The 26,181-nt window shown below is 40.7% G+C and overlaps 1 protein-coding gene across 7 annotated transcripts in view; it reads left to right on the top strand.

Annotated features, from left to right (window-relative positions):
- Csnk1g1 (casein kinase 1 gamma 1) overlaps positions 1–26,181 on the top strand; it is a 121,244-nt gene that overhangs the window by 78,449 nt on the left and 16,614 nt on the right. For 5 of the 7 annotated variants that reach the window (XM_075965442.1, XM_075965440.1, XM_075965443.1 and 2 more), the window contains 6 exons: positions 648–882; positions 7,152–7,237; positions 8,191–8,275; positions 8,538–8,686; positions 10,230–10,334; positions 17,179–17,289. In XM_075965442.1, coding sequence (XP_075821557.1) covers positions 648–882; positions 7,152–7,237; positions 8,191–8,275; positions 8,538–8,686; positions 10,230–10,334; positions 17,179–17,289 — 771 coding nt within the window. The remainder of the gene's footprint in view (positions 1–647; positions 883–7,151; positions 7,238–8,190; positions 8,276–8,537; positions 8,687–10,229; positions 10,335–17,178; positions 17,290–26,181) is intronic. The other 2 variants (XM_075965445.1, XM_075965444.1) reach the window with 1 other exon arrangement.

Raw genomic sequence — 26,181 nt, 5'->3', positions numbered from 1 at the left:
TGGCCTTGAACTAATGGAGATCCATGGGATTAAAAGCATGCACTACTACACCCAGCCAAGATATGAGTTTTATTTTAATTTTAGTTTCTGAAACCTTATGCTGAATCAGGGACAGTGGCATATTTACAATGCCAGCTACTTAAGAAACGCAGATAGGAAGGTTGCTTAAGTTCAAAACTCAAGGGCTAGCTAGACAGCAAGTAATACAGAAATCAATGAGAAGGAAAAAGTAAAACTGAAAAATAATTGGGGGGCCGGTGAAATGGCTCAGCAGGTAAAGGTGCACGGCACCAAGCCTGACAACCTAAATTCTGTTCCCAGACCCACGTGGTAGAAAGAACTGACTTCTTTCTACAAGTTATCCTCTAACTGCCATAGCATGCCCATGAATGAATGAATGAATGAACAGATAAATCATCACAACTTTAAAAAGAAATATTTTGGGTCAGGCATAGTAGCACATGCCTTTGATCCTAGCCTTGGAGGCAGAGACAGGCAGAGTTCTGTGGTTCCAGGACAGCCAGAGCTACATAGTGAGAACCTGTCTCAAAAACTAAAAAAATAAAAATAAAAAAGGAGGGTCCAACCCTCCCCACCCCCACATGCTTATTTCAAGGTATTTCCATTATTTTCTTTCTTTCTTTTAGCTTTCTCGAATGGAGTATGTACACTCAAAGAATCTCATTTACCGAGATGTGAAACCAGAGAACTTTTTGATTGGCCGACAAGGCAATAAAAAAGAACATGTAATACACATAATAGATTTTGGACTGGCCAAGGAATACATTGATCCTGAAACCAAAAAACATATACCTTACAGAGAGCACAAAAGCTTAACTGGAACTGCACGATACATGTCTATCAACACGCATCTCGGCAAAGGTGTGTTTACAGGGGCAGGTCATGTGAACAACTTTGTTTTCCAATAGCACTTCATTGTGCATTACATTGTGCGTTACAACCTGTACTGTTTGTTGCATCATAAGGTAAGTGACTGTTTTGTACTTAGATTGAGATGGTAAGTTAGTAATGTTTCCAAATACCTTCATACTGATGGATTCTTAATTCTTTCAACTGTTTTCTGATGCTTTGTTCCTCAGCAGTTTAAAAACTTCAGTTATTGCATCAAGGTAGTAGTATTGAGAGGGTTTGATAATGACACTTGTATTTACACGTTTGACTCTATATAGGAGCAGACAAAAGGAGAATATCCTGCTTGTGCCTGTGTTAGTGAAGAGGTTTCACTAAAGCATGGATTAGGGGACTGAAGAAATGGCTCACCAATTAAGAACACTGACTACTCTTATAGAAGACTAGGTTCAGTTCCCAGTACCCACATGGCAGTTCACAAATGTCTGTAACTCCTGTTTCAGGGGATCTGATACTCTGTTCTGACCTCTTTGGCACCAGGAACACACATGGTACACAGACATACATTCAGACAAAATGTGACTTGAATAGAATGTTTAACCCAGTGGGTCACTCCATGTGGTAGTTATCTTCATTATTCTACAAGGTATGTTTCGAACATCTACCCTTTGTAAAGTACTTCATCATCTTGATGTGCTGCCATTGCCACTAGAATTATCTCCAGAAGGGGGTTTCATGAGGTCCAACTGTTCTTCAGGTCAAATCTTAACATGTTGTAACATTTTGTTTATTCTCTCCATTTTGGAAAAGAAAAGAAAACTGTGTGTGTGTTTGTATGTCTCTGTGTGTGTTTTTTCTTTGTTTGTTTGTTTGTTTGTTTTTGAGACAGCATTTCTTTGTGTAGCCCTGGCTGTTCTGGAACTTGATTGTAGACCAGACAGACTTACCTCAAACTCAGAGATCTGTCTGCCTCTGTCTTTAGGGCAGACTTTTCTTTCCTTCCCACCAGTTCCCAAATAACCAACACAGAGGCTCAATATTAATTATAAATGCTCAACCAATAGCTCAAGCTTGTTACTAGCTAACTCTTACATTTTAAATTAACCCATATTTCTTATCTACACTTTGCCATGTGTATTGTGCCTTTTCTTAGTTTGGCATGCCCATCTTGCTTCTCTCTGCATCTGCTCAAAACTCCAGACTCAGCCCTTCTTCCTCCCAGCATTCTCACTTTGGCTCTAACCTTATCCTGTCCAGGTTCTGGCCATTCAGCTTCTTCATTCAACCAATCTCAGCGACATACATTCACACAGTGTAAAGGAGCAGTCCACATCTGCCTCTCAAGTTTTTGGGATTAAAAGCATGTACCACCATGCCTAGCAGGCATGCTTGTAATTGGGTATGGTAGTGCACTTCTTTAATCTCAACACTCTAGAGGCAAAGGCAGATGGTTCTCTATGAGTTCGAGACCAGCCTCATGTGCAAAGTGAATTCCGCTTCATAGGAGCTACATAGTGAGACCCTGTCTCAAACAAAACTCACAAACTCTGTCTCAGGTGTCACATCAGAGAAGTTTCCATAGGAGCTCTAATGTTGCTGGTTTTGAAATGTATTATATTTTGTAAGTCGTAATGGGGGAGAAAGACCATGGGAAATGTTTTGTCAAATAACTCAGAGAATTGCTTTTTATTTTGTGGTGGAAATGAGCAAAGCCAAAGGCCTCCTAGCTGACATTACATCACATGAGCCACCTCCCACTGATTAAGAACTGATTGACACAATCCAGTTTGTGCAGTTAGAATTAGAGTGAGAACATTGGGGGCTGCATTGTTCTTTTTCTTTGAACATTTAGTCTAAACTTGGGGTGTTGTGCATTGAAAGCAAGTATATCTTTCTTATAAGCTGAAAGTGAGCCTGCACCATGTCAAAGATGTTTGTTTCTTTTTGTTTTGTTTTGTTTTTTGTTTTTGTCTTTCAAGACAAGGTTTCTGTATAGCTCTGCCCATCCTGCAACTCAGAAATTGGCCTGTGCTGGGGTTAAAGGTGTCTGCCACCGCACTACCAAGGCCAGGCTTCTTTTTTGTTTGTTTGTTTTTTGTTTTTCTAGACAGGGTCTCTTAAAAATTTTAAGACCTAGCCAGGTGGGGTGGTGGTGCGTGTCTTTAATCCCAGCACTCAGGAGGCAGAGGCAAGTGAACTTCTGTGAGTTCGAGACAGCCTAGTCTACAGAGAAAATTTCAGGACAATCAGGGATACACAGAGAAACTCTGTCATGGGGAAAAATAAAATTAAGACCTAATGATTTAGCATTGATTATTTTAAAAATTTAGAACTCAAAAATAATTTTTCAAATTATCTAAATGACTACTTTATTTTCATATAGGAAACTGAGGCCCAAAGTAGGTGTCTTGGCTGTGTTTTTATTTCATTGGACTGAATTAATAGAAATGGTGAGCCCAGACCTAGGTTTCACACCTGACTTAGATTTGTTTTTCTGTTCTTGTTCCACAGCTGTGTTTTTATCCTTCTCTGGACTTAAGAGGGGTTTTCGTGTGTGTGTGTGTGTGTGTGTGTGTGTGTGTGTGTGTGTGTGTGTGTGTGTGTGTGTGTGTGTTGAAAATCTTTAAGTCTGTGAAGAGCTCGCCCTCTAGTGCTCACTTAACTACAATTCAAGCACTTGCCTAGTAAATTTTCTTTATTATCAAGAGGCTTCTTGTAACATACAGGAAACTGATATAAAAATGGAGAGGTGTGATTGAATGGTGGTGCATGCCTCTAATTCCATCACTTGGGAGGTAGAGGCAGGCGGATCTCTGAGTTCGAGGCCACCCTGGTCTACAAAGTGAGTTCCAAGACAGCCAGGCCTGTTACACGGAGAAACCCTGTCTCTAAACCATACAGTGTGAGAAACTCTCCGGATGTGTTTTCCCTTTCTGCTCTGTTCACCTTACAGACTGTTTGAATACTTATTTCTTATGTCCTGTTAACAAACTTCCATCTGACTCCTTGTTTTCAGTCATGTGTAATATTTTATTGCAAATTTCAGACAGCCTATGTAAACAAAAGTGTTTGGAAATCTTGCTGTTTTATTTCATTCTTTTAAAAAGGATTCCCCCACACATACACCTTCTTCTTTTTGTTCTAGAGATTTTGAATCTAGGCACAGAATTATGTTCCAGTCATGGGTGTCTTCTTTTTCTATGAGTAACTGACTTTCAGAACCCTTCTTGTCAGACTCAGTGGCCCATTCCTGTAATCTCAGTAGTTTATAAGCAAGAGGCAGGAGGATCACCAAAACTTTAAGGCTTTCCTGAGCTTCATAGTGTGTTCCAGGCCAACCTGGGCTACCAAGTGAGACATCTTTCTCAAAAACAAAACTAAACTAAACAGGAAAGTCACCTTCCATTACAGGGCTGTTTACAAAGTTGCCTTTTCTAGGGGGGTACTCTGAGTTGAAGATGACCTGGGAGGTGCTGGGGGTAGGAAGAGTGTTTGGAAGGCAGATACAAGGTAGTAACAAGGTGCAATGAAATGTATATGTGAAAGAGTATTACTAATTTTTTGTTAAAATATTTCTTATTTATTCAAGTGTGTGTGTGTGTGTAAAATCTGTCCTTGTCACATTATTCACTTCCAACTCCTCCTGGACCTCCTCCAGCACATGCTGTTCTCACCTTCATCTCCTCCTCCTCTTTTAAGTGACCCACTAAGTCCAGTTAGTGCATCCTTGGTGAGCATGAGCCATATCCCAGAGATAAAATGGCTTCCCTCCTCCTCTAGCAGCCATCAGTTGCCAGTCTCTCCTCAGCTAAGGGTGGAGCCTCCCACATGTTGGAGTTACTGACTAGCTTGATCCTGTGCAATTGATTAGCTGCTGGAAATTCATGAGTGCAATGGCCATTTCATAGCCAAAAGACAGCATTTTCCCCCATCCTCCAATCTTTATGTTCTTTCCTCTCCGTCTTCCTTTGTGGCCCTAGAGTCTTACTGGAGGATAGAGATGTCCCAATCAGGAGAAAGCACTCACCAGTTACCTGTCCTCAGAACTTTGAAATTTTTTTTTTTTTTTAGAACTTTGAAAATTAAAAGTCTCTTAGAAACTTCTCTGGTGAAAATTAGGAGCAGCACTAATATATGGGTGTAGACAAATAATTCAGAAGACAGTTTAGGGGGCTGGAGAGATGGCTCAGAGGTTAAGAGCACTGGCTGCTCTTCCAGAGTTCCTGAGTTTAATTACCAGCAACCACATGGTGACTCACAACCGTCTACAGTGAGATCTGGTGCCCTCTTCTGGCCTGCAGGCATACATGCAGACAGAACACTGTATACATAATAAATAAATTGGAAAGAAAAAAGAAGGCAGTTTGCACTATTCATTCCCTTTTGTGCAAGTGTCACAGTTATGCATGTTGTGCTGCACTTTCGCTCAAAAAATCAGAATCAAGTTGAAGTGGTGTTATGCGTTCCTGTAATCCTAACACTCGGGAAGCTGAGGTATAAGGACCATGAGTTTTAGGCCAGGCTATCTTAAAAATAAAATAAGTGGGCTCGAGAAATGGCTCAGAGGTTAAGAACACTGGCTGTTCTTCTCAGAGGTCCTGAGTTCAATTCCCAGAAACCACATGGTGACTCATAACCATCTATAATGAGATCTGGTACCCTTTTCTGGCATATTATACACAATAAATAAAACAAGTTAAAGGTAGTCTTTTAGTTCTCTTATGTACTTTTCTCTCCTTTTTGAGTCAGGTTCTCACGTAGCCCAAGCTGGCCTTAAACTCAAAGAGATCATCTGCCTCTGCCTCTGTCTCTGTCTCCCCACCTTTTGAGTAATAGGGTAAAGGTATGCACCACCAAGCCCAACTGTAATCTCTTTTGGTGATGCTCTAAACTCAGCTAAAACAAAAAGTAAACACAAATCCTGCCTGTAATTTTAGTACTTAAGAAGTGGAGGTAGAAGGATCATCCCGAGCTACATAGCCACCTTTTGCTACATGAAACCCAAGCTCTGTAAAATAAGAACAGTAAATAATAAATAAGATGCCTGTGATGAGCCATGGGAAATTCAATGTAGATGCATGTACTAGTATTCAGTTGACATCCAACATACTTCTGTGAACTTTTCTGTAGTTAGTAGTTTATCTTCCCATTTCAAAGGAGAGAAAAAACTAGCAACTTGTTTTAGTCAAGTTCCAAGGATAGCAACTTGTTTTGTATATCCATAGAAGACACTTTAGTACTAAACTTGCTGAGTTGTCCTGGAACTCGCTCTGTAGACTATGCTGGCCTCTAACTCACAAAGATCCACCTGCCTCTGCCTCTGCCTCCCAAGTACTGGGATTAAAGGCGTGTGCCACCACTGCCCGGCTTACTTGCTGAGTTTTTTTTTTAATATTTATTTATTATATATACAATATCCTGTCTGCGTGTATGCCTGAAAGCCAGAAGAGGGCACCAGACCTCATTACAGATGGTTGTGAGCCACCATGTGGTTGCTGGGAATTGAACTCAGGACCTTTGGAAGAGCAGGCAATGCTCTTAACCTATGAGCCATCTCTCCAGCCCCACTTGCTGAGTTTTTAAGGTGGTTATGGGATACATGGAGCAAGTGGGAACCAAGAAGTGATTCTTCTCTGCTGACTTGAAACTGAACTGTTTATTTTTGTGATGAATTAAAATTGTTAAACATCTGGAGTAGTGGGGCTATGGTGGTGTACACCAGCACTTGGGAGGCAGAGGCAGGTAAATCTCTGTGATTTCAAGGCCATCCTTATCTACAGAATGACGGCAAGGGCTACTCAGAGAAACCCTGTCTGGGGTAGAGGCCGGGGATGATAAACGTGTGGTTTAGGCATTCTACAGCTTTATCTTTGCAGGCCTAGCCAGTGGGGAACTATTTGAAATTAGCTTCAGCTGCTCGGTCTGCTGCTCACTTTCCCTTGTGGTAGCCAAAGGGTAAGCGCAGCTCATACGCTACAAGTCCTCATTCATGTATGTATTATTTCATGTTCAGACAGGTAGCAGTGCTGAGTAAGGAGTGGTTTGACCACCGTCTAGCATCAAGCCTTGATCTTAATTTAGAATTTGCTCTTCACTTACTGTTTACTTGTTAGCAACAAAGGAAGGCCACCCACTGCTTTTCAGTTTTGATCTAAAATATTTCTACTTTGGGCATAACAAAGATTAGTAAGCAGAGCCTTTCAGAGCAGAAGGGCTTGGGGGATTACTCAGTTTTAAAGCTCTTTGTGCAGACATAATATGTGATCTGTCTTCCCTCTTAGAGCAAAGCCGGCGAGATGATTTGGAAGCCCTAGGCCATATGTTCATGTACTTCCTCCGCGGCAGCCTACCTTGGCAAGGACTCAAGGTATCCTTGAAAGTACTCGCTCTCTCTCTCTCTCTCTCTCTCTCTCTCTCTCTCTCTCTCTCTCTCTCTCAGTTAATGAAATGGCTCATCAGATAATGAAATGGCTGCTGGCTTGGTGTCTCTACAAAGCACAAAGGGGAAGGTTGATTTCAGAGGTGAGAGGTGGGGATTAGTGACATTAATCACATTTAAGTGTTCACCTGGGCTTCAGGTGTTCACATTTCCCTTCCTCACCTTCTTACCTTAATCCTACCTCTTTGTATTTGGGTGGTGACGCACGCCTTTAATCCCAGCACTCGGGAGGCAGAGGCAGGCAGATCTCTGTGAGTTCGAGGCCGGCCTGGTCTACAAGAGCTAGTTCCAGGACAGGCACCAAAAGCTACAGAAAAAACAACCCTGATCTAAGTGGCCATGGGAGTTTTCTAAGCTGCTATGATTTTTAAAATTCTGCTTCATAATGTTATTGCTTTGTTATCCTCTCTATCCTTCTCATCTGAGATTACTAAACATATTTCAAATGTGACTTTCTTGAACACAGCAGGGGTTTACATATATCTAGACACAGCATGTCTTATTCTCATTCGTTAAAGAGGAAAAATACTGAGATCTGCTAACAAATCCTGCCAGTTTGAATGAAAACAACTATTGTGGTGGCTAGAGAAATGCCTTGGTGGTTTAAGAGCATGCATTTGCTTTTGTGGAGCACCCAAGTTCCTTCCCTAGCATCCACATCAGTTAGCTTACAGCTACCTGTAACCCCACTGCAGGGAACTGGTGTCGTTTTCTGGCCTCTTTGGGCACATATTCAACATCCACACATACACATATAATACATACACACATAATTGAAAGTAAAATCTTAAAAAGAATATAACTCTAGTATCTGAGAACATATTTGAACTCACTTTCTTAGTATATTTTTCCAGATAATTTTCTTACTTTACTTTCTACAGGCTGATACATTAAAAGAGAGATATCAAAAAATTGGTGATACCAAAAGGAATACTCCCATCGAAGCTCTCTGTGAGAACTTTCCAGGTAGGATGCTAAAAGGATAATACAGCCAGTGTGACTGGCACTTTGAAGTAGGCAATGTCACAGTATCTATAAATACCAAATAGGTATCATTTACATTTCTTTTTATTATTATTCAGTCCACGGAAGGTATCACTTTTATTTGGTCCCTAAAGAAAACATTAGTGTCAAGTAATCTGTAGAGATATCTCTTGTATGGCCCAGTGCTTAAACTCTGGGGAGACATTCAGTTAACAGGCATGGCTTTTTACCTTTTTTTTAACAGAGGAGATGGCAACCTACCTTCGGTATGTCAGGCGGTTAGATTTCTTTGAAAAACCTGATTATGAGTATTTACGGACCCTCTTCACTGATCTGTTTGAACGGAAAGGCTACACCTTTGACTATGCCTATGATTGGGTTGGAAGGCCTATTGTAAGTATCCTTTAAAAAAATTCTTGCTGGGTGATGGTGGCTGCAAACTTCTTTAATTCTAGCACTAAGGAGGCTGAGGCAAGGCAGAGAGTTCAAGGCCAGCCTATTCTACAACATGTGTTCCAGGACAGCCTGGGCTGTTACGCAGAGAAACCTTGTCTTGGAACCAAACAAAACAAAAAAATCCCAGACCAGTACTGCCCTGTCGTTTTACTTGACAGTCCTTCTACTTAAATCTCTGGGGGGAAATTGCTTGCATTTACCAACCTTTTTCAAGTAACACTATAGGTTCCTGTCGTTAGACCAATGAGTTGTATGTTTTTTGGATTATTGCTTATGGGGGCCAAAGAGATGACTCAGCAGGTAAGAGCACTTGCTGTCCTTACAGAGGACCCAGGTTCAGTTCCCTGAAATTCCAATCTGTAACTCCAGTTCAGGGGGATCCAGTCCCCTGCCCTGTGGGCACCAGGCACATGTAGGGTGTTCATAGACATATTTAGGCAAACTCTTAACACACATAAAATAAAACAAATCCTCAAAGATTATTATGTACATATCCCAAGATACCAGAATTTAAGCCAGTTTTTTATACATTTTTTAAAAACAGATTCACAATTTAGTTCTGTCTGTGCTATTGAGGAACTTGACTTCTGTAGGAATAGAATTCTGGATTTACTAATTCTGCCATAGTCCATACCATCAGAGACTGTGCTAACAGATAATGCAGTAGAACAGGCAGTCTTTCTAAGGTAGCCTGCCCCCAAATGGATTGTTGAGGACCAGACTACCTTCCCTTCAGCAAATGACCAAATTCAGGAGAACAAGATAATTTAAAAGAAAAACAGCATGGGACTGGAAAAACGCCTTAGCAGTTAAGAGCACTGGCAACTCTTCCAGATGACCTGGGTTCAATTCCCAGCACCCACCTGGCACCTCACAACTATTTGTAACTTCAGTTCCAGGAAATCCAACACCCTCTTGTGGCATCCTTGGGCCTGCAAGCATGTAGTGCAGAAACATACATGCAGGCTGAACACCTATCCACATAAAAGTAAATTTAATTTTTTTTTAAGAAAAGGAAGGGGCTGGAGAGATGGCTCAGTGGTTAAGAGCATTGCCTGCTCTTCCAAAGGTCCTGAGTTCAATTCCCAGCAACCACATGGTGGCTCACAACCATCTGTAAAGAGGTCTGGTGCCCTCTTCTGGCCTGCAGGCATATACACAGACAGAATATTGTATACATAATAAATAAATAAAATAAATATAAAAAAAAGAAAAGGAAAAGACTGATTCATAAGAATTAACATGCTGCTTCCCTTTGCAGAGCTATTGCATTAAATTTGTTTTCTCCATTTGACCTTTTTGGGTAGCAGTTTTTGAGACAGGGTCTTATTGTGTAGCTTTGACTATCCTGGAACTCATTCTGTAGACAAAGCTAGCCTCAGACTCACAAAGATCCACCTCACTCTGCCTCTCAAGTGCTGGGATTAAAGGTTTGCACCATCACACCAGTTACTATTTGATGTTCCTTTCATTTTTCTAGCCTACTCCAGTAGGATCAGTTCATGTAGATTCTGGTGCATCTGCAATAACTCGAGAAAGTCACACACACAGGGATCGGCCATCACAACAGCCTCTTCGAAATCAGGTATGTGTTAGGTTTTAGTTGTTTTAGTCATTCCCCTCCTTTATGGCTGCTGTTCCACCCAGATTCTTCCCCTTCTATCTGTTAGTGTGTGTGTGGAGTAAAAAACAGCTGGTTTAGAATGACATTGGAGGAACTGTCAGAGCATGTGTAAATGCACTGAAATGAAGCATGCAGCAAAAGAATCTGGGCCTGACCCACCAGCGATGGTGTCTCAGAGTTGGTCTCAGCATTGGGTAGAAGCAGACAGAGCTCTTAGTTAGAGGCCAGCTTGGTCTACATAGGGAACTCCAGGCAGCCAGACTGGATAATGAGGCTGTTTCCAAAAAAGAAAAAAGAATCTGGGCCTGAGGGAGTACTCCGGTTTTCAAGAGATCTGATCACTGGCTGTGAGTTAGGATCTAAGGTCTGAAGGACTGTTGGACCTGCAGATGTACCACATGGTATACTTAGGGTCCTATCTGCAATTGAATCTGGAGCTTATATCAGTTATACTCTTCATTTGCTGATAAGACTGGTGATTTGGCTTTTCACCTGACCTAGTATAAACTGCAACCTGTACAGTTGCGATCATATCCAAGTTGATTTGAAAGTTGTGTAAGATGCCCTAAAGATATAGTTCAGGGATATAGTATTTGCCTGGCACATACAAGCCATGGGTTCAGGGTCTGGCAGAGCCACAAAAAAAAAAAAAAGGAAGAAAGATTCATTTATGTTTAGAGCTCAGTGTGATGGGGGCATATCTTTTAATTACAGTTCTTTTAAGTTGGGAACAGTTAAGATTGCTATGAGTAGAGGTCAGAGTGGGCCACATTGTAGTATTCTTATCTTAAAAAGTAAGTATATAAACAAATCTTTATAATTTCTTATCAAAGGAAGGGAAAGTGAGCAAAGTCATTGAGAAGCGATAGTACAGTGTGTGTGTGTGTGTGTGTGTGTGTGTGTGTGTGTGTGTGTGTGTACTTGATTTTGTTTTTTAAGACAGGGTTTCTCTGTAGCTTTGGGGCCTATTCTGGAACTAGCTCTTGTAGACCAGGTTGGCCTCTAACTCACAGAGATCCACCTGCCTCTGCCTCCCTCCCAAGTGCTGGGATTAAAGACGTATGCCACTACCACCTGGCTGATAGTACAAGATATTAACAGAAGTAATGTTGTAAATAGAACTCTAAGTGATATTTTCCTAAAACATTTTCTAATGAAGTTCCAGTTTTATAATAAAAAGATACTTTAAAAGAATGTATAAGGCCAGGCAATAATGGCGCACACCTTTAGTCCCAGTACTCAAGATGCAGAAGCAGATAGATCTCTGTGAGTTCGAGGCCAACCTGGTCTACAGAGTGAGTTCCAACCAGGGCTCCACAGAGAAATCCTGTCTGAAAAAAACAAAAACAAAAAAGAAGAATGTTTAGGAAGAGAAAGGGATAAAAGTGAAACCATACTCATTATAGTTCTGCCCTTGTTTGGGAGTTGGGTGGCTTTCAAGACAGGTTATCTGTGTAATCTTGGCTGTCCTAGAACTTGCTCTGTAGAGCAGGATGGCTTCGGACTCACAGAGATGCACCTGCTTCTGCCAACTGCTGGGATTAGAGACATGAGCCTCCACTGCCCAGCTTTCATAAACACAGGCACACACACACACACACACTTTTTAAAAAAATCGAGATTGTCCATATGAAAGAAAATGAGACAATTTGTCTCCTGCCTCCATTGCCCTATCTTGTTTCTCCCTTCAGTAGTCTCATTACTCTTCCCTGCTTTCATGTTGTATAGGGTCTATACTATAGATTGACAGGTATAGGCTCTTGCTAGCAAACCTAATAACCTCAGTTCAATGCCCAGGACTCACTCACATGGTGAAAGGAGAGAAGAATAAATAGGGAGCTCTTATTTCCAAAGATCTGACAAATAGATAGGCCATGAAACTAGGTAACTATAGCACAAGGTAGAACAGATAAGCATTAAAAAGTATTACCACTTGGAATTAGTTTTTGTTTTTGTTTGAAACAAGGTCTCTGTAGACCAGACTGGCCTCTCAAATACACAGATATCCACTGAGTGCTGGGATTAAAGGTGCAGGCCACCGTGCCCAGACTCATTTGAAATTCAAAGGAAATATTTCCCCTAGCCAGAGCATGGCAGATTATTTTATGAGGAGGAAAAACAAATGCTGCATTTGAAACAGTTGCTTTTGAAAGAAGTAGAGATGGACAAGACAGTCCAAGCAGAAAGAGTGTGTATGAGCAACAACAATTATGTATCAAATAAAGGAGTCCTCAGAATTGGGTCTAAAAAGATAGGAAGCTAGGCTGAAGAATTGTTGGTCCTTAACTTCAATAGGTACTTGAACTAAAAAGCAAAAGACTGATAATGAAGAAATTTGCTTTAAACTTTTTATTTTAAATGTGGCAACTAGTGTGGGGAAAAAGTAAGAATAAATTAAAATATGAGGACCTGAGTTCAATCCCCAAACTTGATTTTGATCCAGAGCTGTTCTTGGTGGCATGCGTTTATAGTCCCAATGCAGGGAAGGTAGAGACAAAGGGATCTGTGCTCACTGACCAGCCAGCCTGGTGAAAATTGTCAAGCCCCAGGTCCCAATGAGAGACCATGTCTCAAAAAACAAGGTGGCTGACCCCTGAGGAACATGACCTCAAAGGTTGTTCTCTGATCTCCATGTACACACATGTACTTGCACTCACATAGGCATATACCTCTAAACACAAACAGTGCACACAAAGCATTCCTGCACTGATCCATACCTCCACATCAGTCAGGAGCTTAGGTTCCATCATCCACACACATGTGAGTGTAAATGAATGTACATTTCAGCCCCTTCTTTCTTTCATTGGGGGGGGGGTTCTAGACAGGGTTTCTCTGTGTATCCCTTGCTCTGTAGACCAGACTGGCCTTGAACTCAGAGATCCACCTGCCTCTGCATCCCGAGTGCTGGGATTAAAGGCATATATCACCACCACCCATCACTTGGCTCTCTTTCATTTTAAATTATTATTTTTTATTTATTTTTGTTCTGGAAATCAGACCATATACAAGTATGCATCTGATGAGCTGCATTCTTAGTTCAAGCCTTTTCCTCCTCCCCCAATTTATGTGACTCAAAACAAATGCAAGAACAACTTTTATGGAATGGGGTGATAGCTCAGTTGGCAAAGTGCTTGCCTTGCAAGCATGAAAACTCGAGTGATATCTGAAGAACATATGTGAAAAAAAGCTGGGTGGGGCCTGGAAAGTTAACTCAGCAGTTAGGAGCACTTGCTACTCTTCCAGAAGACCCTAGTTAGTTTCTTAGCACAAAATATACCTTAAAAAAACAACAACCTGGGAATGGTGGCAGGTACACACCTATAATTCCAGTAGTGTGGAGACTGAGACAGGCTGTTCTCTGGGACTCACTAGCCAGCCAGTCTATTTTACATGATGAGTTCCAGGCCCGTGAGAGACCTTCTCTCATAAAATAATAATAATAATAAATGTGGATGGTTACTGGGAACAAGACTAAGGTTGATCTCTGGCCACATGTGCATATATATACACAAATGCTTACACATACACACACCAAAACAAAAAAAAAAGGAGAGCAAAACCACCATTTATGGGAGAAGTGATTGTTTTATGTATGTACCATAAAACTCTAAAGAATTCTAACTGGCCAGTAAAATGGACTTTTTAATGTTTTATTGGCATATATTGGTTATGTGTGATGATGGGTTCCATTGTGACAGCTTCTTGTCACCCTGTCCTTTCCCCTTTTGCTCTCACTAATCCTTTATTCTTCCTAGCTAGTTTCTCTTCTACTTTTGTACCTTTTTTTTTTTTTTTTAAAGATTTGGTAACCTTGTCTGTAACTCCTGTTCCAGGGGATCTGACACCCTTACATAGACATACATGTAGGCAAAACACCAATGTGCATAAAATACAAATAAATTATTTAAAAAAAATAAAAGCCAGGCAGTGATGGCTCCTGTCTTTTATCCCAGCACTCGAGAGGCAGAGGCAGGCAGAGCTCTGTGAATTTGAAGCCAGCCTGGTCTACAAAGCTAGTTCCAGGATAGCTAGGACTATTACACAGAGAAACCCTGTCTTCAAACAAACAAAGAAAGATTTACTTACCTTATGTATTCGTATATGTGTGTGCTCAAGTATACATAATATATACATATACTATGTATATGTGGATCCCTGAAGAGGTCAGAAGAGGGTGTTAGATCTCCTTGAACTGGAGTTATAGGCAGTTGTAAGCTCCCTAGTGTGAGTTCTAAGACTGAACCCTGTGGTTCCTCTGGAAGAGTCAGCAAGTGCTCTTAACTGCCAAGCCATCCCTCTAATTTCCGTATCGTCTTCTGTTTTTTGTGACCATTGAATTTAATTGGTGTTACTTACAGGGGAATGGGCAATTTACCAGTGTCTACGGTGCTGAAAACAATGTCCCCCAGCAACTATTAACTACCTATAGATCCTCAAATAGGGGCAGGTCTTTGAGAAACCCTTGTCTTACATTTGTTTGTTTGGTCGGTCGGTCGGTCGGTTGGTTGGCTTTTGGTTTTTCGAAACAGGGTTCTCAGTGTTGCAGCTCTGACTGTCCTGGAACTCATTTGTAGACCAGGCTGGCCTCAAACTCAGAGAGATCCACCTGCCTCTGCCTCCCGAGTTCTGGGTTAAAGGCGTGCGCCACCACTGCCTGACACATTTTTATTTTTTTTAATTTATGTGTGTGAGTGTTTTTGTTGGCATGTATGTCTTTGTGTGTTGTGTGTGGCTGATACCCACAGAGGTTAGAGGAGGGCATTGGATCCCCTGGAACTGGAGTTAGGGATGGTTGTGAGCCACCATGTGGACACTGGGGACTGATCTCAGGTTCTCTGCAAGAGCAGCAAGTGTTTTATCTGCTGAGCCATCTCTCCAATCCCTTTAATTCTTTAAATCTCAGGAGGATGGGCACTGTTGTGGCACACACCTGAAGCAGGGGATCATGTGTTTGAAATCAGCCTGGGGCTGCATAATGAGATCCTGTCTCAAAAAGTAAACAGCTTTCTAGTACTGATACTACATAATAGTTTTAGACCTTAAATATTATGCTTAAGTTTTACTAAATTGGTTGTGTATATTCTAACATTAGAAAAACAGATTTAGTCTATTATCTCTAGGCGTCAGACAATGTCTCTAAGTTTATAACATGGTATAATTATGCTGTACAGCATTGGAAAACTTAACATCTGAATATCTTCAACAGAAATTATTGGAAGGGAAGCATCAGGGTAGTTTAATACGAGCTACACAGGTTACTAGTGGGATGATGGTTTGCCAGTTCAAGACTAGTCTGAACAACTTAGCAAAATTCGATGAGTCTGAGAGGGAAGGAATGTTTATAATAATTTGAACTCTCTTGTGTTGTCCACAAAAAATCCTACCCCACTTTGTAGAAATTACATAGTAAACAAGCTAATACAGCTACCTACTCATCTCCACAGGAAATAATAGCAAATACGGCCAGAATCTCTTACAATGCTATTATTATCCATGTGACCTCATTCATAGTTTATTAATAATGATGAGTAAATTGTAGCTTTATAGAAAATATCTTTTAGGTGACTTGCCAGTAAGCTTTAAGCAGTTCCTATCAGTGAAATCCTCAGCAGGAGATAGCCAATAGCTTTAAGCTATTACCTTCTCATGCTTCATTTTTTCTTATTAAGTTTTCAACTTAGCATACAAAGTAATAGGCATTATCATAGAAGTTTTATATATGTGTGTGTGTATGTGTGTGTTATACATTGTTCTAATTAACTCTCCTTTCCCTGCTCCATTTTTTTCATAAAATACACATTTATAGCTACCAGCATTTCTGAGATTTATAGGTTCCTTACCTAGTGATCATATAGAGCAACAATATTGCACCCCATCCCCTGCTGCTGCTGATTATCAACAGCAATTAAAATTTGATTTACTAATTCCTCATTACACTCCTCATTTTTTTAGTCTTTAGAGTCTTAGGACTGTTAGAGCTGTGCAGCATGATGTTAGTACCTCCTCAGCTATCTGGACAGGGCAAGGGGCACGTAGTACAGATTCTTCAGTACGATAAGTCACACACATAAGCGAGATCAGAAGAGTATGAGGTCTTAAAGAACAGAACAGACAGGTAAAGAAGGTATGAAGGCAGCCTGAATAGCAGCAAAAATAGAAACAGAAGGGGGTTTTTTTTGTTTGTTTGTTTGTTTGTTTGTTTAGTTTTTCGAGACAGGGTTTCTCTGTAGCTTTGGAGCTTGTCCTGGAACTAGCTCTTGTAGACCAGGCTGGCCTCGAACTCACAGAGATCCGCCTGCCTCTGCCTCCCGAGTGCTGGGATTAAAGGTGTGCGCCACCACTGCCTGGCATGGGCATTAATCTTGAATAGGTAGTAGGCTCATTGGCTCAGTTCCTCATGTAAAAACTTTGATCTGCTCAGTGAAATCATTTATAAGTGTGAAATTTATAATAATGAAATTATTTATGACTGTTTATTTGCTCAACACTCTTAACTTTCTGATTTTAATCCGCTTAGTAGTTGCTGAAACTACACAAATGTGAAAGTCAAAGCGTGATGTCCAGCTTTTGGTTGGCTCCCTCCCTTCCTTTGTTCAGTACAGGTTTTCTTTCAACTGATGTGTTGGTTCATTAGTGAAAATAAATACGGTCACAGTACTATTTCTCAGTGCTTTGCAGCAGTTGTTAGTGTCAGTCTCCAAACAGAACCCTACAGGAGCACTAATGTACTGGATTTTGTTGTTGCTTTCTGTTGCTTTACCTCTCCTTCCATATCTTGCTGTCATGCTTCCTAATGCCTAAGCAGACTGCATCATCAGAGCGCCGAGGAGAGTGGGAAATCCAGCCCAGCCGGCAGACCAATACCTCATACCTGACGTCTCACTTGGCCGCAGACCGCCATGGGGGTTCAGTACAGGTACCTACTGTCTTCCCTGGCCTTCTCAGCCTGTCTAGTAGAATGTTGGTTTGCTCTTGCAGTTTGGGTTCCTTTCAGATGGTCACTTACAGCAGGGGTGAGTTGCTTCTTTTTAACTGTTTATCTCTGTGCTGATTTTCTGTGTGGAGTTTGGTAAAAGTAATTTTTTGAGATAATTACTGCCTTTTATTATTGACTTAGAAACATCTGTGTGATTTCTGTTTTGAGTTAATCTGACCTATAATCTTGATCTATTCGTGATCTACAAAATACCATCAAGGTAGAAAGCGTTAGTATCTGAATTGTAACTTAAAATTGGAGCCTTCCAGTACTGGAGGTATGCATGTGTAGCCCACCCTGTGATGATAGAGGGTTTAGCACCTGAAAGCCTGGGAATATTGACTGATCAATTTCCTGAGCAGCTATCTAAGAAGTGGAGCTATATTTTGTTTACTTTGGAATAAATTTGGTGTTGAAATTATTTGTTTTTATTTGAGCTAGCCTAAGGTTTTCTTCTCTGTTTGGTACCAGGATATCTTCTATCTCCTCACTTTTCTTGTGTGTAACTTTTAAAATCCTAAAGAAAAGTCAACTGAACATTTTTCTCATACTGATGACTCACTAGTTGAGGTATAAAAATGAACTCCCTGCATATAAATAAATCTTAATAGGCCCGATCTTCTAGAATATGCTTTAATACGAAATTACTTACTGGAAAGATCTTTTTATTTGTAGGAAGTTGAGATACCTTTAGCCCTATAAAGTACTTCATAGAAACATGAAGTAAAATGATGAGTTGAACACACAGATTTGCTTTTATCTTCTGAAGCAGTGGTAAAGAAATCTTTTTAAACTTCGCATGGTGGTACAGGCCTTTAGTTCCATCATTCAAGGGGCAGAGGTGGATGGATTTCTATGTGTTTAAAGCCATCCTGGTCTACATAGTGTGATTGAGCCAGCCAAAGTTACATAGAGAGACCTTGTCTCCAAAAAAAAAGAGAAGAATAAAAAGAATTGTTTAGAGGTATAGGTCTATAAAAGGTGGAAAAAACAGTAAGTGCAACAAAATGTTGGAAGCTGAATACAACTTAAATAACAAGAGTCCCAGAAAACTGGATCTTAGTTTGTTCACCCTGGAATTTCCAAAAAGGCTCAAGACTTGGCCTTCTTTTAAGTTGAGGAGTATTAACAGGGCATATAGAAGAGTGGTTGAAAGTCTAAGACAACACAGATCCTTCATGTTCTCTTTCTTCACCAGAGACCACATCCTTATTTGGAGAGGGGAGGTGGGCATCAGTCCTTCCCATCTGATTCTGTGTCCTCCTACACCCCCCACCCCCAGCACAGGCCTCACCTTGTTTCAGGACCTAGACAGCTGTGAGTAAAGACCGCACAGTCAGTGACATACAGCTGGCTGATTGCTTGTTCAGCCTGGAAATGCTGAGTAGCTAATACTGAAATGAAATACGCAGGGACAAAACTGGAGAGATGGCTCAGCAGTTAGTTACTTGCACTTGTTGTTCTTGCAAAGGACCCAGGTTTGGTTCCCAGTACCCACATTGAAGCTCACAATCATCTGTAACTCCAGTTTCAGAGGATCTAACACCCTCTTCTGCTTCCATGGGTACCAGGTTTACGTGTGTACACCAACATACGTGCAAGCAAAATGCCAATACATATAAAAATTTTAAGAAAAAATACAAAGGAAAAATTTTGCTGATAGAATAACATGACAAAATAACATCAAATTAAAGAGAAAACACACTTATACACAACAAGCTAAGCAGTGGTGGTGTACTCCTTTAATCCGAGACCAGAATTTTGAGGTGTAGGCAAGTGGATTTCTCTGTGAGTTTGAAGTCTGATTTACAGACTGAATTCCAGGATAGCCAGTACCACACAGAGAAACCCTATCTCAAAAAACAAACCAAACAAACAAAACAGAGAAAGCGGTGAAACAGCAACACAACACAAAATGAATTATCCAAAAGTGCACAGATCTCTTATTGTAGAAAAGTAGATGTTCTTCCCTCTTCAGAATTAAAATGAACAGTGTGCTAACAGTTTATGTATCAGTCAGTGTGTGGAGAAATTCCTTGGGGAGTTATACAACTTCTTTCCTGAAAGTTGAGGATATTTACATATCATATTCAAAATGAAACTAACATATCTGCTGTTAAAAAAACAAAGAAACTAAGGTTTTGTTTGTTTTTGTTTTAAAGTGGGTCTCTAGACTGAGGGATTGAGGTACACACCAGCCAGAAGGAAAATTGAAGGGTACTAATAGCATTACTCTCCCTAATGAAATGGCATATCCAAGTCATCCTGAAGTATAATCCAGAGTTGTCAAGACCCAGCTATTCTCATGTGTCAATTGATATGCACCCTCTTATTTTAAACAGTTTTTATTAGGGCCTTGGAGAGATGGCTCACAGTTAAAAGCACATGCTGCTCTTGCAGAGGATCTAAGTTCATTCAGTTCTCAGGACATCAGACAGCTAACTCCAACACTAGGGGATCTCACACCTTCTTCTGGTTGCCCCGGGCACCTGCACTCAAATACACATACCCATTGTCCTAACTTGCTTTCTTTGATAAGCACCATGACCTGAAACTTGGGGAGGAAAGGTTTTATTTCTTCTTTCAGTTTGAAGTCACTGAGGAAAGGCAGAAACTAAAGTTGAGACCATTAAGAAACATTATATACTGACTGGCTTGCTCAGTCTACTTTTTCTTTTCTTTTTTTTAAAATTTTATTTACTTATTATGTATTCAGTGTTCTGCCTGCATGTGTATGCCTGCAGGCCAGAAGAGGGCACCAGATCTCATTACAGATGGTTGTGAGCCACCATGTGGTTGCTGGGAATTGAACTCAGGACCTTTGGAAGAGCATCCAGTGTTCTTAACTGCTGAGCCATCTCTCCAGCCCCAAACCTGCTTTTTTATATAGCCCAGGACCACCTGCATGCTGTGACCTGGGCCTTCCCACAGCAATCAACAATCAAATTGAAGCTCCCTTCCCAACTGACCCTTGATTGTGTCGGGTTGACAAAAAATTAATTGGCACACTATACTGGACATACACAAGTATAATTAAAAATAAGTCATTTAGAAACTTATTAGCGCCAGGCGGTGGTGGCGCACGCCTTTAATCCCAGCACTCGGGAGGCAGAAACAGGCAGATCTTTGTGAGTTCGAGGCCAGCCTGGTCTACAAAAGGTAGTTCCAGGACAGGCTCCAAAGCTACAGAGAAACCCTGTCTCAAATCCAAAAAAAAAAAAAGTTTTATTAGCGTAAGTTTTATAGAATTGGCTTCATTATGACATCTTCATACATTATTTAATGTATTTACCACCCATTACCCTCTTTTTCTCTCTCACTCTGCAGACCCCTTCTTTACAGCTGCTCTAATGCTGTGTGTGTGTGTGTGTGTGTGTGTGTGTGTGTGTGTGTGTGTGTGTGTGTGACAAACACATGCCAGTAAGTTTAATTCCAACTGTTTACAGGAGCATACTGGTGCCTACAATAGTGAAAGAAATGTCCCTTCCTTCCCACAGTAATCACTGGCTGCCTACTAAACCTCAAGGAGGGGTGGAGACTTCAGCATCCACCACTTCTAATATGAGCAGATAACCCTTGGTTATCAGGCTTCTGAGGGAAACTTTACTAAGAAAAAGAAACAAAGCAAACAAACTACAGCAGCCGTGTTTTCTTTCTTTTTCTTTTCTTTTTTTTTGGTTTTTTGAGACAAGGTTTCTCTGTGTAATAGCCCTGGCTGTCCTGGAACTCACTCTGTAGACCAGGATGGCCTCAAACTCACAGAGATCCTCTGCCTCCCGAGGACTGGGATTAAAGGTGTGCGCCACCGCTGCCTGGCTAAGAGCAGTGTTTTCAAAAGGGCAATCTTTGCCAGGTGGTGGTGGTACCCTTTAATGTCAGCACTCGAGAAGCAGAAGTAGGAGGATCTCTGCGAGTTCGAGGCTAGCCTGTTCTACAGAGCAAATTCCAGTACAAGCCTCAAAGTTACAGAGGAAACCCTGTATTGAAAAAACAAAAAAAAGTTAGGAGATTCCCTGGGTGACCCCAACTGCTAGTACAGAAGGGCAGCTTTCACCAAACTGGTAGTCAGGAGTATGGGGAGCTATTTCAACAAAACGATGAAAATCTAGGATACTCTGATAGTCTTAATATCACTAAATAAACTATTTTGTCATTATAATATCTCTATAAGCTATTTAAGTAAATGATTGCTCAGTAAATTCTGCTTGTCTAGCATATACACATCGTTGGGTTCATTCCCTAACACTGTAGTAAATAATAAATAAATAAATATATATATATATATATATATATATATATATATATATATACATACATACATAAGACTTTGGATAGAACTAATGTTTTACCGTTAGTATATGAAAATTAATATAAAATAATTCTGTTTTAAAATTATTTTTTAAAGTTTGTTTGCATGTATATGTACCACATGTTCAGGTGCTTTGAGAACACAGAAAAGAGCACAAGATTCCCTGGAACTAGAGTTAAATGCAGTTGCAAGCTACTTTATGGGTGAGCACTGGGAACTGAAGTTGGGTCCTTGCGGGGAGCAGCAAGTGCTCTTAACCACTGAGTTATCTCTCCAGACAAACTTGGGTTTTTGTGACAAAGGGTCACATAGTCCTGACTGGCCTTGAAGTTATTATGCAGCCAAGACTAACTGTGAACTCCTAATCTTCCTGCTTCTGTGACATGAATGGTACAATTACACACTACCACACTTGGCCAAAACTATGCTTTTTGCAAATCAGTACTATTTCTAAAGCAACAGATATCCCTGTGGTTTTTTTTGTTGTTATTATGTTTTGTTTTACTTTTGTTGTTATTACTTGTCTTCCATTTTTAAAATTTTGTTTGTTTTTTATTCATTTATTTATTTTTAAGGTTTATTTGTTGTGTATGCCTGTATGCCAGAAGAGTGTACCAGATCTCATTATAGATGGCTGTGAACCACAATGTGGTTGCTGGGAACTGAACTCAGGGCCTCTTGGAATAGCAGTCAATGCTCTTAACCTCTGAGCCATCTCTCTAGCCCCCTTTTTTTCTTTCTTTCTTTTTTTGAGACGGGGTCTCACTATGTAGAACAGACTATCCTGGAACTCAGAATTCTACCATCTCTCCTTTCCGCTACCTCTGCTTTCCAAGTGCTAGGAATAAAGACATTCACCACGAGGCCTGGCTTGGTTTCCCTGTTTTCAAAGCAGGATCTCTCTGTGTATTCCTCACTAGCCTCAGATTGCAGTCATCCAGCGTCTCCGGAGCTGGGATTACAGACGTGCACTGCCATGTCAGAATATGTGTCTGCATTCTTTGACTTTGCAGAGGCACTTGGTGAAGTCTTCTGAGCCTAACCGGGAGAACCTACAGCCCCATCTCTCTTGGGTAGAGTGCAAATTGCCAAGCTGAAGACCATGTGTTCTGATAAAGTATGGGCATTTTGGTTTTAGACTATTTAACTGTCAAGGCACCCTGGTTTCCATTTTTTAGTATTTCTACAGATCTTCTGCCTTAAAGACCTAAATTCAAGAAGACAAAATACTTTTCGAAGACAAAACACTAACGGTATGGTGGCACCTTTAGTCCCAGCACTCAGGAGACAGAGGCAGGTTTATCTCTTTGAGTTTGAAGTCGGCCTGGTCTACATAGTGAGTTCCAGGACAACCAGAGCTGTGCAGTAAGAACCTATCTTGAACTGCTCCCTTCCCCCCAGGAAGCAGTTCGAGAACCGCCTGTAGTCTCAGCTAGTCAGGCAGAAGGCAGGAGAAACAGCTGATCTCAGGAATTTGAGGCCAGCTGGAACATTCTAATAAGACCCCATCTCAGAAAAGAAAAAGGTGGCAGTTCCTCACGCCTGTACAGTTTTTTATGGTGCTTCAGATCTCTAGTGCACATCATACTTAACTGCCATATAATATTTGGTAGAGAATATGAACTTGTTGGCCCTATACACACTTACAGAGAATGTGTGTAGAGGTACGTGGAGGTAGACTCCAGCCCTGTCACAATAGTGCTTGTTCTGTTGCACAGCTGGGTAGGAGTCTATATAAAAATATAAATATATATATATATATATATATATATATATTATATATATACTCTCCTGCAAACTTGAAGTAGGTTCATATAATACCTGATAATCCCCAGATTTTTATTTTTTTTAATTTTTTAAAAAGATTTATCTATTCATTCATTTATTTATTTATTTAATATTTATTTATTTATTATACAGTGTTTTGTCTATCTGTATGCTTGCTGGCCAGAAGAGGGCACCAGATCTCATAACAGATGGCTGTGAGCCACCATGTGGTTGCTGGGAATTGAACTCAGGACCTCTGGAAGAGCATCAGTGCTCTTAACCTCTGAGCCATCTCTCCAGCCCCAGATTTTTATTTTTTGAGACAGGGTCAGTCTGGCCTCAAACTTGCTATGTAACTGATGATGACCTTGAACTTCAGAGTTTTCTACCTCTGTCTCCTGAATGCCAGAATTACAGGCATGTGCCTCCATACCTAGTTTTATGTGGTACTTGGAGTCAAACCCAGGACTTTGAAACTGCTACACTAGTTTCCTACTAGCTGAGCAAAGGCCCATACATGTTATTTAATATTTTCTTTGAGGTTGTTTTATTTTATTTTTTGGTTTTATTTCTCTGAAACAGGGTTTCACTATGAAGCCCATGGTAGCCTCTTTCTCTAGAGTGCCAGGGTTACAGAGTACTACCCTGTGTTCCAGACATGTTTTAGATAAGTGTAAGGGTAGAGAGGGTAATGTTCCTTTTGTGCCTGATTTGTTTGAAATTATGTGGTTTTTGATACAGGTAAAAATGTTGATTATAGGAGCTGGAGAGATGGCTCAGTGGTTAAGAGCACTAAATGCTCTTCCAGATGTCTTGAGTTCAATTCCCAGCAACCACATAGTGGCTTACAACCATCCGTTATGAAATCTGGTGCCCTCTTCTGGCCTGCAGGGATACACGCAGATACAACAATGTTTACATAATAAATAAATATCAAAAAACTGTTTAAAAAATTTTGATTATGAGCCGGGCGGTGGTGGCGCACGCCTTTAATCCCAGCACTCGGGAGGCATAGGCAGGTGGATCTCTGTGAGTTCGAGGCCAGCCTGGTCTACAAGAGCTAGTTCCAGGACAGGCACCAAAAACTTCAGAGAAACCCTGTCTCAAAAATCCCAAAAAAAAAAAAAACAAAAAAAAAAATGTTGATTATAAAGTGAGAATAACCTCTTTCTTAGATTGCCTAAGGTCACTACTTGTAGGCCAAGTAGCAATTCATAGGGGGGAAAAATTATCAAGTATAAGACTTTATCATGACCTAGAGTCATGGGTAATTTTCCGTAGTGACTCTTACTAGGAATTCTTTCGTGTTAGTAGAATTGAAGAGATAGGTAGATAAGTATGCTAGGGTAACCTTGAATTCCCTCTGTAGCTTGCTGCACACCTCTAATCCTCCTGCCTGAGACACTTAAATGCTAACATTAGCCAAGACATCTTAAATGACACTTTGTCTAGTTCCTTAATTGTTCATTAAGAATCAGTTATTCAGAGGCTGGAGAGATGACTCAGCAGTTAAGAGCACTGACTGTTCTTCCAGAGGTCCCCAGTTCAATTCTCAGCACCACATAAGCAGCTCAGAGCTGCCTGGAACTCTAGTTCCAGGGATCTGACATAGGCAAACACCCCTTCTTCCCCAAAAAAGAATCAGTGATTCAGGGCTGGGGATATGGTTCAGTTATGGTGCTTTCCTAGAACACACAGAGCCTTTGATTTACTCCCCAGTGCTGCAAAAATGAATGAATGAATGAATGAATGAATGAATGAATGAATGAAATTTTCAGGTGATTGCTTTCATGTGTATCCATTGTGCTCATAGAATAAGCTACTTATCAGTATTAACAGTTAAGTATGCTAGAAAATACATGCACATGTCAGGCAGTGGTGGCATGCACCTTTAATCCCAGCTCTTGGAGGCGAAGCAGAAGCAGAGGAATCTGAGTTCAAGGCCAGCCTGGTCTACAGAGTGAGTTCCAGAATGGTCAGGACTGTTACACAGAGAGACCCTATCATGAAGAAAGAAAACAAAAAGGGAAGGAAGGAGGGAGAGAGGGAGGGAGGGAGGGAGAGAGGGAGAGAGAGAGAGAGAGAGAGAGAGAGAGAGAGAGAGAGAGAGAGAGAGAGAGAGAAAGAAGGAAAAGGAAAAGAAAATATGTCCACAGGAATCAGCAGAACTGAGGAGGTAAGCAGGCTGTGGTTCACAGTCACTTAACCTTCTCAGCCTTTTTTATATACTGGGCTTCCCCTATCTTCTATTTTTAAATTTTCGAATCTACAGAAAAGTTGGGACTATCCTTAGACTCCATTAAGAAGAAATTGTTAAGATTCTGCCATATTTACTTTAATTTTGTGTGCTTGCATGTGTATGTGCCTGTGTGTATGTGTGTTTGCTTTCCAGACTGTGTGAAAGTTAAAGCAGTGCATCTTAGTCCCGCATACTTCCACCTACATCTCCTAAGAACAAATACATTCTTTCATATAAGCAGTAAGTCCATTGCCTTCTTCCAAGAAAATTAATACTTTCATAAACAATATCTAACATCCCAAATTCCATTTGTCCTTAAATTTTTATAGTGTAAAGAATCTAACAAAGATTCCTGCATTCCGTTGGTTGTTTTGCCTCTTCTGTCTCTTTCAGTCCTTTAATCTCTCTCTGCTTTGTTTGTTTATTTTGGTTTGTTTTAAGACCGTCTTACCTTGTAGTCTATGCTAACCCACACCTCACTGTATAGCTGAGTCTAGCCTCTAGCTCATGGTGGTCC

This window comes from Microtus pennsylvanicus, chromosome 3 (assembly GCF_037038515.1).
Source record: "Microtus pennsylvanicus isolate mMicPen1 chromosome 3, mMicPen1.hap1, whole genome shotgun sequence".
Classification (NCBI taxonomy): Eukaryota; Metazoa; Chordata; class Mammalia; order Rodentia; family Cricetidae; genus Microtus; species Microtus pennsylvanicus.
This window is presented reverse-complemented; position numbering and strand designations above follow the sequence as displayed.